Below are 20,193 nucleotides of genomic sequence, written 5' to 3' on the forward strand. Positions count from 1 at the left end.
TTTTAATAAAATTCACTCTTACACTAAAACATGACAAGGGCATAGCCAATAAATAGAAATTCTCATTTTTCCATCTCTAAATCTCTAACTGGTTTAATAATTCACTCCCCCTCAGTGCCTTAAAAACGGGACTTTTATCTTTGAATTCATCTTCTCCTCCCACTTGCTAAATGAACTCCATTTATCACTCATTTTATGGGAGCTTATCTACTCTAAGAGAAGTTTGATCAGATAACCTGGTCGTTAGAAAAGCAGAGGAAGATTGCTAAGAATGGCTTCTATTGTTTGAAAACCTCCCTTTGATCTGAATTTTTAGGATATCACCAGGGTCTCTTGCATATTTGATGGTCCAGGAAATTATTACCTTGGTCTCAGGGTCTGGAGAGCCTTTGCTGAACATGCTCACTGGATCCAATCCTTCAGAATGATTTGAGGATGAGCTTAATCCCCAGTCAGAGCCTGAACATTCCTAGTTTAATGTTGTGATATAATATGACAGATTTATACATTGTTCTGACATAATGAAATGCAAAGAGATGAAGTGTTTTATTTACACAGTAACCCCTTATTTCAACAGTTCACTGGCTGTTATATAGGCTTTCTTGGTCTCATAAAAAAAAAAAAAAAGCCTCAGGAAGCATTGCTGGGAGCCTTGCAGAGCAGCTTCACCAGCGTACAGAGACCAAGGCACTGGGCCATGAAGTCAGGAAGAAGAAAAAACAACATAAACCAACAAGAAACAAAACCAGGAGACCTGGAAACTTCCACTATTCAAAGACATCTGTAGAGCTCTCTGCCGCCCTGATGTCCTTTCCTCTCTCTGGATACAGAAGCCACAGAGTACATGCTTGTTGAATGAATCCCTTCCCAGGTTTATCATTCACTCAACAAATGTTGCCCTTTAACCTTCAGTGAACATGGTGCTCCCTCCAGGAGACAGAAGGAAGTGCACACAAAGGTGAAAGGGGTGCAGTTCTCATTCAAGGAGAAGGCAGCCTTGTGAGGAAATCAGACAAACACCTAAACTCCATGTGCTGTGGATGCTCCCCAGTAGAGGGCATGGCAGGTGTTAGGGAGGGGGACTCAAGGAAGAGATTCACGAAACGAATCCAGGGGCTGATGAAGACAACCTGGTCCTTAGAGGTTCAAGTGAACAGCATTTGAGCTCTGGTAAGGACCCACCTCCTGTGAGTTTGGCTCAGCCCTCCAGGTGGAGAACATGGGGAGAGAGTTGGGGCTTCTCTTCCAAACAGGTGCCCTGGCTGTGATATTGGAGGGACCGGCGTTCTTGGCCACGACTCTTCATGAAATTTGAAAAGATCATGAGTGAATGGGATAGATGTTGGCTCACACTCTCTTCCATACTATGAACGGAATTTGACACAGGGGATAACAAGGGGCACCCTAGACCAGTGTTTCCCAACCTTCTCTCATGATGAGAATCACCTGGTGGAGTTGTTAAAACACAGATTCCTGAATCCCAACTAAGAAGTGCTAAACTAGAATTTTTGGGAACATATAGGTAAAATTGTATACTTAACTAGTGCTCTAAGACAGATTTTATATACAGAGCACTAAGTTAGGTATGCAATTTTACCTATATGTTCTCAAAAATTCTAGTTTAGCACTTCTTAGTTGGGATTCAGGAATCTGTGTTTTAACAACTCCACCAGGTGATTCTCATCATGAGAGAAGGTTGGGAAACACTGCCCTAGACAACACCATTCTTATTTACTGGAGCACAACACGTGCCTCCAAATGTATATGCGTAAGAGCAAGTGGAGGGGAATAATAATAATTTTTAAAAAGCCTTCTTCGTTACCAATGTTAGAAAGACAAGAAGGAAATAGTTTGCTCCAGGCTTCCCTCTACCCATACGTAGGAGAGAGAAGAAGAAAAAGGAGGCCTCGTGCTGAAGCAAAACCTTGCTTTTCCAAGTTTGGCTGAAGGACCAGCAGCATGAGCAGCACCTGAAAGCTTGTTAGACCTGCAGAACCTCAGGCCCCAGCCCCAGCCCACTGCATCCTTAACAAGCTCCCCAGGTGATCTGCACGCACGTTGAAGTTGGAGAAGCCCGCTCAAGGCCCACGCGGTGACTGAACATTGGAACACCTGAGGAGCTTTTTACACGCCTGCTCCCACGCCCAGGAATTCTGATTTAAACGGTCTGGCTCCCTAAGTAATTCCAAATGTGCGGAGAAGGTGGTAAAGCGCTCAGAGGCCCCCTGCTCCCCCAAGAGAGCCTCTGAAATAGCCGCAGCGCTGGGTGCTGGTCCTGTGGACTAACTGTAAGAGCTCTCTGAAGCCGGGGAGAGACGCTAACCTTCCTGGTACAGATGGCCCCGGGACCAGGGCTGGCTGTTCATGTCCATGTGCCCCAGCCTAGCCCTGCATCCGCACACACACACACACACACACACACACGGCTCTTCACTGCATTTCGGGGTGTGGGATTCGTAGATTCGTCGTGGTCGATCAAAACCTTACGCCTGGAATGTTCTGTGCCTGCCTGTTCAGCGCACCCTCCAACAAATTGTTTGCAATCAGGTTGGGGTCCTCTGCTGTAGGAGGTAACAGAAGGAGGAAAGGCTGGCCAAAAAAAAGTTAGCAGCCTGAAGATGGAAAGCAAAAAGCAAACAACAACAGAAACCCAGAGAGGAGTTACCCAAAGGAAGCAGCACCCAGCAAGCCCCTGCCGTGAGTCAGCACGGGGGGAGGCCCAGCCCCTTCCAGGAGAGCCCGGTTAAGGAGCGGGCTCGGGGGCCGGGCTGGGCTGTGTGTGCTGCTGCTGCTGTCCCAAGACCAAGCCTGAAGAGCCACTTTCCTTCCTCGGCCGTTTAAACTTTTTTTTTTTTTTTTTTTTTTTTTTTTTTTTTTTTAATATCCTGTGGCTGGAAAGAAGTGTCACATTTTGCTCACTCCCAAGCCTTCCCCTCCACCCCCCCCTCAGAGACCCTGCGCGTGTGGAGGGGGTGCTGTGAGCCACCCCCAGCCCCGGGTGACTGCTGGAACGGACTCCAGCTCTTCTCACTGGAACGCTATGAAGTTCCCCGGGAAGCCCAGGAGCCAGCCAGCTGCCTCTCTGCCTCTGTGCCTGATCCTTCTGAAGATCCTGCAGCCAGGGCACAGCCACCTTTACAGCAACCGCTACGCTGGGTAAGTGCAGCCACGTGTGTGCCCTGCACGGTTTTGAGTTGGGTGAGGGGGCTGGCTGGGGCATGGTGATCTCTGGGTGAACCTGGGTACTTTCCTGGCCACCTGAAGTAAGTGAGATGTGCGTGGTGAGTTCCCAGCTCGGTGGCTGAGCTCGCTGAGGGAATGTGGAGGGTGCGAGTCTAGCTTTCCATGCTTTGCACAGTGTGCCAACCTGCCCTGCGGACCCAGGGTGAATGGCACCCTGTCTTTGCAGTCGCTGCGGGCAGCATTTGGCTGTATTTGCCTCGGTGGATGCTGGGGCGGGGGGAGAAGCTGCTGTACCACGTGAATTATGACCTGAGATCTAAAGCTTCTCTTTTAGCGTTCTGTGGGAGCAGTGGGTTGAAATTCACCGGTGATCCATTTAAGCACTGAGTGTGCTTTTTTTTTTTTTGCTTTAATGCTTGTTAGTCCCCGGTGTGGTTATTAGAAAGGTTTCCAAATCCGAGGGATGCAAACGAGTCAACTCAAAATAAGCAGAATAAAAGAAGCGTTTTTATTGAAGGGAGAAACGCAGAAGGGGAGAACCATTCATTTTCCCTCTGTGGGCCAGCGTGCTTTGTGTGTAAAGCGCCTTTCCTGAGCAGGCGCAGGGCGCACAGAGGGTGTGGGACCGGCACGTCCTGTGATCCCGCAGGCTTGCGGGGAAGATGTGCATACAGCATGTGCTCTGCTCCAACTTGCAGGGGGTCTTTCTTTGAATCTGAAAATTATGCATTCCTGCATTTTAGAGCTGGGGGAAAAAAAACAAAAAACTTTAAATGACTCCTCCAGTTCAATTCCTTTCTGCAGAGCAGGAAAACCGGCGTCTTAAACCTTAAACCTTACGCCGTTGACTATCGCTCAATAATTACCAGTTGGGGAAAGCTTTCCTGTAGATCTGCTGTTCTCTCCAGGAGTGGTGTCAAGAGCATGGATAAGCGTGACCCTGGAAAAGAGCTGTGCTTGCCTTCTCCTGCAGAACCTAGGTTTTTGGAGTCCCTTTTCAGAACCTGAACTCAGTTTTAGGGGACAAGGCTGCGGGAGGGGTGTTGGTTGAAATGGGGACTATGATGGCCATGCCAGCCCAGATTTTCCCACCGCAGTGTTCCCAGGAAAGACAGAAAGGGGTGGACGAATGAGGGCTGCTTTTCAGTCTCCTAGACACACAGGTCCAGTGATTTGTCGCCGCCCTTGGAGTTCTGGGGCGAGAGGCCCGTGTTTAATGGCTGATGGTACAGGCGGAGGGTGGGAGGAGTTGACTGTGAGTGTCCTAGCTGACTCGGGCCACATGATCAGCATCTGTCACAGATGTAGATGTGCCGTGTGACCCAGGACCTCACTCCTCCACTCGCCCTGGCCCCCTCCGTGGTTATGCCAGCGTGTGGCACTCCTCCATGACAAGTTACCAGGCCCGCTCAGCTGCGCAGGTGTGTGCACTTTGCGAGGAAATGAGGCTGAGGCTGGCTCCCTTCCTTCTAGAATCTGCAGCCACCGGGACTCTCCGGAGGAAACTGCACTGCCTTTTCTCTTCTGCGATGAAAGCAGTAATTGCTGTTTTCTCTTTGGCTGCTCTGCTACATAATAAGTTAGTCCCGAACGTATAAATTACCAGGCATCTGAGAGGTGGGCAAAAACGATGCAACAATGAGAAAGGGAAGAGGGCAGCCTTACCTGTCTATCATGGTAGAAGCCTAGAGCTTTCTTCAAACAAGACATGTTTCAGAGCACACTCACCCTCCCAAGTGGGGGGTTTACTTACCCGCTGTTATTCTCTCATCACCAAAGAAAATGCTGCGTGAACTTGGGAGGATTTTTTTTTTTTTTCTTTATTTACTCAGGAACTGCTTTCCACAGGCCTAGCTCCTCCGTGAATGAGAACCTGATGGGATGACATAGTGGAAGAGTATTTAGCAATATTTTTGTTGCCGTTCTAAGCCACCTCATTTTTTAATCCCTTACATAATTTGTTCCGGTGTTATTGCTAATAATCACGGAGCAGCCCTATTTCTTACAGTCTTACAAAAATATTTTTGCAGGTCTCGGTTGGATCTAATAATATGGGATTGTCATTCGCAGGCCTCTGCACATGAATGAAAAATAGAACACTGAGGGCAGAGCAGCATGTCCCCCGAGAGCAGCTTTTCAGCTCAGTCCTCCTCCTCCATGAACCCACAGTTGTATAGCACCAATTGTAGAACGTTAGTAAATGGCACATCTAAGTGTCTCCGGGGGGAAGAATTGTAGGGAAACTACATGAAAATCCGACAAAAGCGAATGCCTTTTTGGCTGGCTAGATGAAATCGCACATTTAGAAGGAAATTTTAAAATACATGGAAAAATTGTATCTTGGCCTTTTGGCTAAGATCCAGTGTAAAATACATGGAAGAAGGAGTAAGGTAAATGTGGGAAATAACTTGACTTCCAATAATACGCATTGGTACTGCACTGCCAGAGGGCTTCGAGGGCTCCAACACAGGTCAAGCATTTCCCGGATACACAGTGTCCGTCAGTGAGTGGACACAGGCACCCGGCACTGCCCTCTCCTTCCTCTCACCCCCTCGTGTGCCTGGAAGCAGACCTAAGTATTTACTATACCGAGGGCAAAGACATAAGAATATTCCCAATCACATGAAATTTCAGTGATGATAAAAGAGAGATGTAATACAACAAAGCAACACATTCTGTCGATGCAGACTTACAGTGGCTAGGGTTTTTTGAGAACTACTTATTTGGTATCTTTTTTCATGTGAGTCCAAGAGACAATGCATTATAAGTTCTGAAGTTCAACTGCCTGGGTTTCAGTTTCTGCTTTCCCACACTCCGTAGCTCTGTTACCCTGGGCAAGTTCCTGAACCTCTCTGAGCCTCTGGGACCATGGAGATAATACGAGAGCCTTCCTCACCAAGTTCTTGTGAGGATGTTGGCTCTTAACTAAGTACTTAACAGGGTGGTAAGATAGCTAATCCTTATCATTGCTTTATATAGACATTTATAAAAATAGTAATTTTCTCAACAACCGTATGCAGGTTTTGGTATCCCCATGGTAAAGATAAGCTAAATGAGGTGCAAACAAGGAGGGTAACCCAAGTTCAGCCCTAACTAACCCAGCTCCACCTGACTCCACAAACTCGTACTTCTTACTCTGTCCCTCATTCAGGTATGAAAAGCAATTGCTTTTAAGAAAAACTAAATGGGTCCTGGCCGTATAGCTCAGTTGGTTAGATCAGTGGTCAGCAAACTGCGGCTCGAAAGCCGCTGTTTGCAGCTCTGTTAACTAATGAGTTTGCTGACCACTGGGATAGGGGCTTAATCACAAGGAACAACAACAGCCTGTAATTATTGGAATCGAGAGTCTAAGTCAGTGGTCAGCAAACTCATTAGTCAACAGAGTGGCAAACCAAGGCTCTCGAGCCTCAGTTTGCCGACCACTGGGTTAGATCATTGTCCCAATATGCCAAGATTTCAGCTTAAACTTCCAGTCAGGGCATATGCGGATGGCAACAAATGAATGCATAAGTAAGTGGAACAACAAATCTCTCTCCCTCTTTTTCCCTCTCTTTTCTCCTCTTTCTCAAATAAAAATAATTTTAAAAACATTAAAAACAAACAACTGAATGTTGAATCTTGTTTGGGAAACTGATCCTTTCAGGATTATAAAGGAAAGGAATAGAGTATGTAGATAAACTTGGAAGTTTAATCTTGGTCCCTTCTCTAGGGTGATGATGAGTCACTGAGGGTAAATCATTATTGGAAAAGCAGACAGAGATCACAGAGATGGAAAATGAAGGAACTTTAGATCGTCTCACACACACACACACACACACACACACACACATACACACACAATAGCACAGAACATGGCTGTGAGTGTGCCTCATTCAACAAGGATTTGCACCGAAATATTAACAGAACCAATGTCCTCGGAGAGCTTACAGAAAACAGCCAGCCCCACACCTAACCTTCCTATACAGCGTGTTAAGTGCTGTATGGATGACAGACTTTCGTGGGGTTAGCAGGAGAGCTCCATGAACCAGGAGGGAGGGGTGAAAATCCTTCCAGGGCCTCACCTACATAGTCACCCAGTCCTGCTGCATCTCAGCGAGAGGCGGAGAGGGAACTGACCGCCTGCCACCAGCACTGCTCCTGGGGACTTACCCATGTGGGTCTGTCGCAAGGCTTCCGGCCTCCTCCTTCCTCTCCCAGCCCTGTGTTCCTGAAGACCCCTTTCGTGTCTCTGAGCAATTTCTTCCCCTTCTCAGGGGAGCAGCTCCAATGACTCAGCCTTTCCCATGACCATAGGTGAGTGCAGGTTGGTTACAGACACTAACCAGCTGGTGAATTCTAATTAGTCAGTGTCCATGCTGTAGCCACATGCCTACCCCTCTCCCTCACTTGCTACCACCCCCCACACACCCCAGTTATTTGTCAAGTTACCTTGTTACCTATGGAAATGGGATATAAATATTCAGAAATTGGACTTAATGGAAATAAGATTTTTAAAAACTGATTGGTCCTCAAAATCCTGTAGCAAAGAGGCCCCAATTTGGGATTTGACATATTGAAGAGGACTGAGAAATACAGTGACAGCGGATCAGATTCAAACTTCAGGGACATCACATGTGTTTCCACCCTACCTCTCTGGCTAGACCTCTGTCTCTCAGCAGCAGCTTTTTATTTTATCCTCTGATGGTAACTTCCTTTTAATACTTTGAACTTTGAGAAACCTGGAGCTGGTGGTATGAATCTGGGAGTTATCTTCTATTGATAGTTAAAGCTCTTTTCAGGTAGGATGGCCATATATTGTCATTTGCCCAAGATTGTCCCAGATGTAGTAATTGGCAGTGTCCCCTTTCAGTCTGAGAAGGGTTGTGATTTGGATAGCAAATTGTGGGTTCGGGCATATTCTTTACTGTTTTTGTTGCTTTGATGAGTTTTATTTCAAGTATTCAACCACCCCCTTATTTCACTTCTAAAGATAAAATTTATCTCTGATTCCTTCCATTCTTATACAAAGTGACCCATTCTCTTCTCTCCCTTGTAATAGTCACTAGTTATCTGTAGGGCTTCTTTATTTCAGCCTAGATTCATGTAATTTTCTCCTCGCCCTGGCCACTTTTTTTTTCAGTGGTTAGAGTGTCATCCCATGGAGTGAAGGTTCCAGGTTTCATTCCAGTCAAGGGCATATACCTCCATTGCAGGTTGGGGCATGTGCAGGGGGCAACCAATCAATGACTCTCTCACATAGATGTCCCTCTCCCTCCCTTCCACTCTCTCTAAAAATCAGTGGAGCCCAGCCAGTGTGGCTCAATGGTTAAGCATTGACCTATAAACCAGAAAGTCACAGTTCAATTCCCAGTCAGGGCACATATCCAGGTTGCAGGTTTAATCCCCAGTAGGGGGTGTGCAGGAGGCAGTCAATCAATGATTCTCATCAATTATGTTTCTGTCTCTCTCTTCCTCTCCCTTCTTCTCTAAAATAAATAAAAAATGTTTTTCTTTAAAAATCAATGGAAGAAATAATGAGGATTAACAACAAAAAAGTAATTTTCTCCTAACCAATCTGCTTTTCTCTAGTCCTTTCTCATACGGATGCTCTCACTAGCAAGACTTTTATTGTGTTACTCCTGGCTCAACCATCTACTTGGTTTCTTGTTGCCAACTCCATCAAATCCAGAATCCTCTGCCTGGCTCTCAAGGCCTCTATAATCAAACCCTCTGGTTCACCTGCCTCTGTTGCCCTCTTCCTGGCCCAAAAAACCCTGGGAGGTCAGGTCTGAGAAATAGCTTCAGCAGTGTTCATCTTTAACAAGTAAAGGAGGTAATCCCCATTCATACTAAGGACCTAAAGCACGAAGAAGCCGTCTTGATTATGAAAACAGTTTGGAATGTGTGGGATACAGATTTGGGGCATTAGGGACTATGAAGGATATATTGTGAGGGAGTGGGGGGGAGTCTCTTGGGTCACTATTGAACCTTTCCCACTGACAAGTTCATTTATAGTTAATGGAATCATTCCCCAGTGCCTTCTGGAAGTGCCTTTTTGCTCTTGGCCCTTATTCACTGTAGAATATTTTTTGTTTTCCTTATGCACTGGCTCCAAGTGCAACCCCTAATTACTGATTGTCTATCGGCTGATTATACAAAAGCTTTCTTCCCCGTGGCTGGTGTGCTCAGCGTCGGGGGCCCTCCTGCTTTGCCTGTCAGATGTGCAAGCTGCAGCACTCTCCTCTTCTGACCTGAAGTCACCGCAGACTGTGCTCCCTGGGGATCAGCATCCCCCTGCCACTGAGCAAGCAAGCGGAAGCAGGAGGGTTTCAAATGCTTCTGGGCCACTTTCTCCTTGGAGCCCAATCTGATAATGGAGCCTTTATTTTATGGCGCCAGGATCCTTTCTGGGTAATACCATTAGCATAATGATTTCCACCCTTGGAAAGCAATGAAGGTTGTTAATGTTTCATAACTTCACAGCTCATATTGTAGGAGCTACAAAAGCATTTCATGTTTTTGTGTCTTTGTAAGTGGAATTACTGAACAGAAAATAAAACCCTTTCAGAGACTTGTTTTAGAGTCTTCGTTGTGATCCATCAGTAGATAACTGGTTTGTAGGATTAGAATTTGCTTTGCCCAGCAAATGCCTTCCCAGTCTGCCTCTGGGCCCTTGCTTCTCTAAGATAAAGTGGAATACAGAATAGAAAGCTTTAGGATCTCATTTTAGGAAGCATAGTAAATTTCCTTTAAAAATTAATTATGTTATTAAAGGTTGAAGCAAATTTCTAATAACTGGTTCTCTTTTCTTTTTAATAACCGTTCTCTTCAATAAAATTACCATCTTTGTTCTTTCACTCACTGTACTTTGAAAATAGACACTAAGATGTAAAAAATGTTTTACTATGTTATTAAGAATACTATAAGGTTATTTTGTTTTATCTTTTGTCTTTTTGCTATAATAAAGAACCCCAACACTCAATAGCTTAAAAAATAAGCTTATTTTTCTCTCATGTAAAAATGCAGAGCAGGTATAGTGACTGGTGACAGAGAATCAGGTTCCCTCTGCCTTATAGCCTCTGCCATGCTCAACACTCAACCCTCAAATATGGCTCAAGAAGGAAGAATAGTCATTCTCCTTTCCTTTAAGAGCACAACCCAGTGGTTCAAGTATCACTCCCTACTGGTCAGAATCCGTTAGATGGTCTTAGCTGCAAGGGAGGCAATGAAATAATATGCTTTAGCCAGAAGGCCAGATCTGGGAAAACATACTGAGAAATCACGAACAATCTCCCTCTCTCTCAGTGGTCACCCTGATATTTAATGATTACCAACACCGTCTCCCCTCCAGTTGGTTCTCCTGAAGAAACAATCCCTCCAAATAGGCTTTTAGATTTTTGCACTTCAAGTTGGTGTGCACTTTTGTTCTGTAAATGGTCTCGTTAAGTCATAGACTGCCAGAACTGGAGGAGACAAAAATAAAAACCACAGCCCAATCCCTTTAAGCAGTACATGAGAAAAAAGACCTTCGAAAAGGTAAAGGGACTTACAGAGCTGGTGATGGAGTTAGGACTAAAACACAGATCAGTCGAGTGCATAGCATTCTTTCTAGTTGACAAAAGTGTCTTTGGTAAATCCAGAGATCATCTTACTCTTTCTAATTCCCTAGAGTTGTCAGGGTTGAAGTGAAGTGATTTGGCAAGGCTGAGAAGTGTTTAATGAGAACGCATTTCATTTCTATAAATATTTGTTAGGTATCTGGCCCTCTACACGGCTGGGACTTCTGAGATAAAAGAGCAGTCCATGTGCATAGTCATACTGAGTAACTCAGGCAAGTAAACAAACAGTTCCAACTGTGGGGTCACTGTGCCCACAGAGAATACTCTTGGTGCCGCGTGAGTGCAGGAGAGGGTCACTTAATCCAGACAGAAGGGTGGAGAGGAGGTCAAAGAAGGTTTCTTGGATGCGAGATGAGTCCTAAAAGACAAACAGGAATTTGAGGTGGATTCTTAAATAGCCAAGGTATTTTACATTTTTTCTTTTAAATTATTCATACCCAAAGGACATGGCCCTGATCTCAGTCATAAAAACACAAGTAGAATTTAAATTAAGTCTTTCCAGACACAGGCAATATATTGCATGTGCAAAGAACTACAGGTGAGAGAGCTTGAAAATTGGAGCAACTGAGGGTGGCTAAAATAAAGGGTATTTCTCTTGATGGGCATAAGGAGAGGGGAGGTAAGGCTTCATACCGATGTCCCATGGAGTTCTGACTTCTCCCAAGGTGACAGAGTGCTAACGGTGAATTTTAAACTGGGAATTGAGATAATTCAGTTTTTTTTATATGAAAATTGCATTTGTCACCATTGGAAAGGGGAGATTTGAGGGCTGAAGATTCAAAGCAAGAAGACTGAAGACTGGGATGTTATGGTGATTCTGCTAATATGCATTAGAGCCTGGAGTATTGCAGTGGCCATTGAAGGGAAAGGAGAAAATCAATTAAAGAAATATTTAGGAGGTGGAATTTCTACAGTTAGGTAACCAGAGAGGAGAGGAAAGAGGAAATTGGGTAGAGTGATACTTAGAATTAGGTATCTGGACTGAGCTATTTGCTGAGAAGTTAAGTAGTTGTTTGAATATGTAGTTTTGGGTACCCATTAATTGAATAGGTGTGTCTGAAACTCAAGATAGAGAGATCTAGACCACATGTGTCAAACACAAGGCCCGCGGGCCAAATCCAGCCCGCCAGGCCTTGCAATGTGGCCCGCACCGCGCTGTCATCACTGCACTCCGCTGTCAGTTTATGACATTGTCAGTTTATGACTGTTCAGTAAACCATTTGGCCCGCAATTTAGGCTGGATTTTAGATTTTGGCCCCTTCTCTGATTGAGTTCGACACCCCTAGTCTAGACTGTGAAAAAGGTTCCAGTAACTGATTTCTAAACAGAATTTCTTGAAACCTTGCATGTAGGATGGACCAGCTAGGGAGCACTCATTATGTGAAAAGAATAGAGTCTCAAGCTGAATACAGAGAAGAAAAGCCAGAGAGGATGCTAGTATAAAGACCTAAAAAGGAGAATTAGATACCCAAGAATTATAAGAAACCTAGAAAATAAAGGATCCAAGAAGGAAGGAGTCAGTCACTTCAAATACTGCAAAGTAGTATCCATTGGTTTGGCCATTAAGAAATCAGTTGCAATGTTATCAATGGTGCTTCTGTTGGTGTGGTGACTAAAACCCAGAATATGGTAAGCTGAGGAATGACTGGGCTGTAAGGAAATTAGCAAGGAGCGTAGACCATAAGTTCAATAACATATTCATGAATGGAGGGTATTAATACAGGTGGAGAGTCAAAAGTGACTTGAAAACGGGTTTTGTTATCTAGCTTCCAAGTCTTAAAATATGGCAATGTTTTTTTTATCTATTCTTGGGAAGGGATAGGAATAAGAAGAGAGGGAGAGACTGTAGGTGAAGAGGAGAGAGGGGTGGAGAGATAAGGTAAGGTATCTGGAGAGACAGGAAGCTAGCTGGCCTCTCTTTTCTCTGTAAGGAGGAGAAGAAATTCTGGTCCCATGAAGAGATAGTGAACAGGGAACCCAGTAAGAGGAGAGATGATTTAATTTTAAAATGTTCCTGAAGGAAATGACTTGGGCCTTCAGAAAGTTCACCAGACATTACTGAGGGTCCAACTGATGGTAGAGATGAGTCTGTAGTGGAACCATGAACCCAGCTACATGATTTTTTTTTTAGGATCATGCTATGCTTCCTCATGTTACATATTACCTGAATCATGCTATCGTGGACTCTTATCATTCAATCTAGTACAGTACCACAAAAGGGTGAGGATATACCTTTAAATAAGCACTTAGGAAGCCAAAATGCAAGTCAAGCAAGAATGATCTCAGAAATCCCCCCAACGGTTCTCTACTTTTCTCTTCTCTGTGCCTATGAGCCATACCTCTGTGGCTTGTGTCTGGCCCCCTTACCTGGCAGTTGAATGAAGGGCAGGAGGAGAGATAGGTAGGGCTCTTTCTTCCCTATCCCTCCCTCCTGGTTTCAGTGACAGCTCTGATAGCGGCCACCAGCCTCCACAATAATGGCTCCTGCTGGACAAGCTGCCAAGGGCCAGCTCTCCCTCCCTCTAGGTATTGCCTTTCTTCTTTTGTCCCTTCAGGCCCAGGAATCCCTCATCTCTGGGTGCTTCAGCATGCCTTATCTGTTCCCTTACTTTGCCCACATCTCTGTAAATAGCTCCTTTGTTAAAGACTCTTTAGTTGCATCATCTGAGCAAAATTCTGTTTCTGCGGGGACCCTGACTGGTAGAGAAGCCAAGCTGGGATTGAAAGCAGAAAGAATACATACTTAAGCATGAAAATGTGTGTTAGGACAATCTCTGAAGCTCAAAATAAAACGAATGAGCACAGAAATGGAACAGCAGTGGAAGGAAGAGAGGATAAGTAAAGGCTGCCCTAATTTGTATTTCCCTAGCATTGACTGAAATGATAAAGCACTTTGTAAATTGGAATATAATATAAGGTTCCGTATTTTCTGGTGTATAAGACAACTTTTGAACTGAAAAAAAGTCAACCGAAAAATCGGGGGTCGTCTTATACGCCGAGTATATCCCGAAAAACGTCTCGATATGCCGCTAAACGAATTTTCCAACTTGATCCCGAACCAATCACTGCAAGGCTGCTCGGACTGCCTCTCTAACTCAGCCAATCCAAGCAGGTTTTTTATGCATGCAAATTATACATGTTCTGTACCCGAAGCTACACTGTAGTAAAAAGCCTGCTCAGATTGGCCAGAGTCAGAGAGGCAGTCTACTAAAAAAAGAACTGGTGTTGCCTCGGAAGTGGGGGGTAGTCTTATACAGCGAATATAGGCCTAAACCTATGTTTTAACTGTAAAATTAGGGGTCGTCTTATACGCCGGAAAATACGGTATTATGTTCAGTAAATTATTATGTCTAATGTTAGTTGGAAAGGCTCAGATGTAGACACATCCTGTTACAAAATTGATTCCCTTTCCATTACCTTCTATCTTCCTGGGGAATTAAGTAAAAGATCTACGAAAATGTCTAAGTGTCTTCTTAGCCAAATGAATGGCTTCCCCTCTCCCTCCTCCTGTCAGTTACCTGAGAAGTGGAGGTACCATTTCCTCCTCTATCTTTCCAGTCCTCCAATCCTCCTGACCAGGAGTGCCCATGATGACCATCTGGCCATCATTTATTAATCCCACGTGGGCTAAGAATCTAGAAAGAGAGGCAGAGTCTGCTTCCTGAGGGCTTATGCTTTAATCCAATGACCTAAACTGGAAAAAACAGAAAATGATAATGTAAGTATGTTAAGTCAACACACCCTCTTCCTGCTCTTTTCCACCTTCATTTTCTTTAGACTTTTATAGCATTTTATTCTTAGATCACCAACTGCTAAGAGATGAAACTTCTATGTGATCACACATTTTATCACCATATCAGCATCTGGCTACAGAATCTGTAACTATTTGTACATGTGACCTTGTTGGCTATAGTTTCATTTCTCCCATCTACTTCTCAGATTGTCCTCTTCTTACCAGATTGATTTGTGAATTGCCCAGATGTTTACTAGGCTCCTTTTCATGATTTTTGTGAATGTAATGAGGATATAAGACTTGTAATAAGATACGGTTGGGGTCCTATTATAAACAATCATATTTCCATGGAATGTATGTAATATGTGTATGATGATGTGATAGTCATATATTTGGCATCAAAATTGGTACACATGGGGAAGGTTAGGGGCATTTGGGACAAGCCTGTATAGAGAACTATTTGGAGTAATTAAAAATCTGCAGCTGAAAAAGATTGCCAGCCCCTGCCCTACAGAGCAGAAAAGAAGGACAGGTATGGGGGAGTCCAGACTCTCTAAGTTTTCAGATCTCTGGATGGAATGGAAGGTCATCTTAATATATTAATTGATAGGAAACCCACTTTGGTATTTCCTAGAGAAGTAAATATAGTCTACTTTCTTGTCTAAAATGAGGGTTTCTTTTCTCTTTTATTTCCTAGAAGCTTAATTTGTTCTGGAAGTTTGCTGTCCACAATATCACTTCTAAAAGCTCTCCAATTAGTTCAAGCCCCCAGTCTGCCTAACCTTCCATTCCAACTCCAAACCTGTTACTAATAAGAGCAAAGTATCTTTACTGATAAGATGGAGGCAGAATAGCATCTGACCTAAGTTATCTTGGCTTCCATCCTCTCTATTTCAAACTATAAAGATCCCTTATCCTGCCTTTTCTTTGCAAGACAATATCTCATTCATTCTGTGAACAGTATTTATTGAGTGCCTACCATGAACCCAACGCTGTTTTAAGGCCTAGGGTTGGCCAAGGATTCAGGTGATAGGGATATAGCACTGCTTTAGGTACCAGTGAACAAAACAGTCTTTCATAGGATTTATATATGTATCTAATGGGATGACAGGAAATTAATAAAGCATAGTGTTACATCCTGATAAGGGTTTTAAACATAGATAAAGCATAGAAAGGGGATAAAGAATGTCCAGAGAAGAGATAAGAGAAATAAATAGAAACCAGAAGCCGTGTGAATATGTGAGGTTAGAAATCGTCAGGAATGGGAACTAGAAGGGAGTGGGAGCCTCATTGGCATGTCCCTGGTCAATGGTTCTCAGACCAGCAGCATCAGTGTCACATGGGAACTTGTTAGGAATGCACATTCTCAGGCCACATCCTCTCCCCTCATCAGGAACTCTGGGGTTGGCTTGGCTAGCTGGGTCCTTCCCCGAGATACAGGCGAAAGTTCGAGGACCACCATGAAGGACGAGCACACAGGTGGCATGGAGGCTGAGGTAAGGCTGATAGAGGGGAGCAGTTACTCATCCTTTGTTACTGCTGCTTCTTTGCAGATAGCCCGCTCTATATTTTCTCTTCACTCTGTGAACTGCCTCAAAGCCACTTCTACCTCTCTTGCTCTGTGCCTTTGTCCAGATAGCACATTTCCGAGGAAGCCCTCACTCATCCACTTTTCATGAGCCAATTCAAATACCACTCCTCCCGCAAGAGTTCCCTGATGCCACCAGTCAGCTCCCCTCCTGTGAGGTCCCATAGTGGTCTGCCTGCCATTTATAACAATCGGCACATACCACTAGGTGTTATGGTTGTTTGTGCACATTCTCTCTCTCCTTTTTGTTTATAAGCATGTTGAGAGAAAGGTGCTGCATCTTATTCTTATCTGTATTCTCACAGTCCTTCAATAGTGTTGGGCTTATGTAGTAAGAGTCAGATGGATGGAAGAGAGCGGGAGAAGGGACAAAGGCAGGCAATGAAGGAAAGTGGTAAGTTAGGAATCCAACTGCCAACATTTGCAGGCAGTTTTGCCTCACTGGATTTTATTAATGACAAGTAGTGAGAAATAGAAAGCATTTGCCCCTTATGGCTGCAGGAAGAATAGGGGGACCCCTGGATCTGCCACCAGTTTGTAACTAAGTGTGATACTCCCCACTCTCCCGTCATTTCCCCCTGCTCAGTGTGTTTTCAATATCACTCACATGATTACCCTAATTTAGTCTCAGATATTTTACTTACATGGACCCTTAAAATTGCTTTGAACAGCACTCTGCATTGAGGAGATCTCTGAGGCTGAGCCTAAGCCGCTGTTTCCTGTCTAGAACAGAATGGACACCAGCTGGTCAACATGTTTATTGGCCATTGCCTTTTACCAAATATAGAGAAGTAACTCTCGCCTTTGGTCATTGTTGTTGATCCTCTAGTTCAGGGGTCCTCAAACTTTTTAAAGTGGGGGCCAGATCACGGTCCCTCAGAGAGCTGGAGGGCCGGACTATATGAACTACTAATTCCTACTGTAACACCTCGGCTGCGCTCACTGCCCAAAAAACCTGGCGGGCCAGATCAGACTCCTCTGCGGGCCGCATGTGGCTGCGGGCCGTAGTTTGAAGACCCCTGCTCTCGTCTAAGGAATACATATGAATTCATTTGAGATTATAAATCATTCCTCTATCATCAGTTCTCATTGAGTTTATCATCTTCTCTTGTCTTTGAATAATTTTTATAAACCAAAGGCCTTCCAATTGATCTCTCAGAACTTTATTGTCCATGCTCTTCTATTTGGCTCATCCTTTTCTACCTCTTTAGATGTGTTCATGCAGGGAGAGCATACGTTTGCTTGCAATTCCTATAGCCAGTTCCCCTAGTCAGAGCGCCATAAACATTCCAGGCACCACAGAAACAGAAGGGCCCTGGAAAGTGTAGGGTGTTTCCTTTAAAATAAGCAAACGGTAAAAATTTGTACAGACATCATTGATCAAATAATGGTGCTATGTGGTTGAAAGTGTCCTCAGACTTAATAGCCTTTTGTGATTGGACCTCAGCCTGCTCTCCGTGGCAGCAAAGTTGAGAAAATCTGTAGATATCCAGAGAGAAATTATGTGAAACCAGTTGGCCCCTGTGAGAAAGGCTTAGTCTCAGAAAGCTTTGACCGAAGAGCTTTGAAAGAAGGAAGGTCATATGAGGACCCCGAGGAAATAGCAATAGGAAGGTCCCAAAATTGGAGGCTCACTCTCCAGTTGTGACACAAATGTACAGTTTCTCAAGAAGTCTTTCCACCAACAAGTCTTTCTTGCATGTGAAAAAGCAATTCAACTAACAGATGAATAGCCCACAATGGGCCTAACTGGTGGTAGGTTAGTTCTTTCTCAGAAAGAAATCTTGAGAAAAAGATGGAATGGTAAAATGGAAGTTCTGCCAATTCAACCACCTCCCTCAAAATTAAGCATTCTAAACCAACCACTGGGATGAGGCAAAACCCAATCTCATTTTGTAACAGGAAGCTGCAAATACTTGAAAGAATAATATCCTGCAAATACTTGAAAGAATAATATCCTTTGGTTGAAGATAAATATTTAGCAAAGGTTTTGTATTCTTACACATATTATATAATTTATTTACAAGTTACTAAGCACTCTGGTAAACATATTGTACCTGTAGGGATTAATTACTCCTGAGATTCTTCTGTTCATTTTGTAGCACATGGGAAGCCACCTCTTCATTTCACCCAACCATAAAATATCCAACTTAAAAAAGTAGAAATGGCCCATGAGAATAATGCACCCTAAGCGGCAAGACCTGTAACTTTCTTTACTTGGTGTCACCAGCAAGGATGCACTGTCACCTTGTTTTCACAGTTCAAGTGGTAATTCACATCTCCCACACTTTGTGGAACACCTTATATTCTCTACTTGTTTGTTATATTAGACTCCAATCAGCTCACAGGGCTACCTACTTTTAATAATTTGGCTGAGGCATGTAAGCCCAACTTTCTTGCCATCAATAGAAGCAAATCATTGTTTTCTTTCATAGCATTTATCTTCAGGAACATCACTTAACTTTCTCTTGAGCTCTCAGAATGCTCTTAGGTAGCATGTATCACTTTGAATTGAATTACCTATTTCATTGTTTATTCTTCCCAACTAACCTGTATATTCTTTGGGGGAAGGAACCCCATCTTATTCTTCTGAAATCCTATCTCTACACAGACTGCAGATACCTGTAAATTTTATTATTGCTATCCCTCCACCTACTGAAATTGAAACACTATAAATTGCCAGTATTTGACTTTTTTTTTTTAATCTAAAAACTAGAGGCCTGAAATCCCTAGGCCTGGCCAGCAATCAAAGCATGAGCATCTTTCATGGAAGGGCAGATCCCAGCTGACAACTGGGCCCTGGGCAGCACCTGGGCCCTCAGGCCCTTATGCGCCCCCTGGGCCTGAGTCACAGCACCTGAGTCCCCACACAGAGTTGCGGTGAGCATGGCTGGATGCCATGGACCAGGGCACAGCTTGGGCCTCTAGCCACCCAGCAGCACTGCATGGAACCTGGGCAGGCAGCACACTTTCTCCCAGCCGGCCTCGCAGACCAGCTCCTGTGCAAACCCACAGGAAGCCCAACAGGCCCCTGCAGTCCCAGTGGCTATGGCCTGATTTACCTGGAAGAGGCCATGTGGATGCAGGACGGGCTCCTCACGGGCGCCTGACACCTAAGCACGGGGGCTTCCCCAGTGTGTGAGCCCTGGTGTCCCAGGGGATGGTAACAGGGGGAGTGAGAACAAGCCTGGTGGACACCCTGCATTCTCATCACACCTCTATCCCCACCACCCTCGCCCCCAGGTAGCCAGTGAGAGGTCACAGGCCCCCGCCCAGGAGCTGCAGGAGGTTGGTTCCTGCCACCCACCCCCAGATCTCTATCCCAGCCTCGGACCAGGCCCCAGTCAGGCAACAGGGCCTGCCAGTTGCTGGTCGTCATCTGTGGGGCAATTGGTGAAGCAATCAGGCCCCTGCTCGCACCCACCTTGGCCTGGCACTGCCACTCATCTGCTCCACCATCCCCCTGTGGTCCCACTCGGGGCTAGCAGTGCCTTACATGCTGCCTGCTGCCAGGGCAGCGTCGCCAATGCCCACCATATTCTGCACCACCCCCTTAGAGGTCAGCACACGTCATAGCAAGTGGTTGATCTCCCCTGTCTTCTGGTCAAATGACCACCCAAGAGGACAATTTGCATATTATGCTTTTATTATAGAGGACAGCAGCAAATTCATATGATTGAGTCTAACATAAGGTTTAATTAAGGACTTTGTTTCCCCCCATGCTCTGGAAATGCTAGTGGTTTATGTGCAGATTTTCCACTAACGTAGTAAAGATCTATCAAGGTTACAGAGTGTATTATTAGAGCTTCTCAAATCCGTAATGTGCAAACTAATCACCAGAGGATCTTGTGAACAACGCAGAATCAGCTTGCAGCTTGGAGGGCTGGGGAAGGGCCGGGGACTCTGCATTGCTCATGGGCTCCAGGCGCTGCTGGTGATATCTATGGCCTTGGGAAGCGTGCTTCAGCTCCCTGTGCCTTGTTTTCTCATCTGGAAGATGGAACTAATATTGGATTAGTTCATATGTGCAAAGGGCTTAGGACAAAACTTAACACTTAAAACTCAATAAATTCAAGTGATTCACAGCATTA

The 20,193-nt window shown here is 44.6% G+C and overlaps 1 protein-coding gene across 1 annotated transcript in view; it reads left to right on the forward strand.

The window, feature by feature from the left end:
* The first annotated feature begins 2,964 nt into the window (after window positions 1-2,964).
* Window positions 2,965-20,193, forward strand: part of CPA6 (carboxypeptidase A6) — a 200,230-nt gene continuing 183,001 nt past the window's right edge. The window contains exon 1 of the mRNA XM_084864392.1: window positions 2,965-3,156. Within this exon, the coding sequence (XP_084720518.1) occupies window positions 3,041-3,156 (116 nt within the window). The 5' untranslated portion in view covers window positions 2,965-3,040. The remainder of the gene's footprint in view (window positions 3,157-20,193) is intronic.

Source organism: Pipistrellus hanaki (assembly GCF_964339955.1).
Source record: "Pipistrellus hanaki genome assembly, chromosome: 17".
NCBI classification, from domain to species: Eukaryota; Metazoa; Chordata; class Mammalia; order Chiroptera; family Vespertilionidae; genus Pipistrellus; species Pipistrellus hanaki.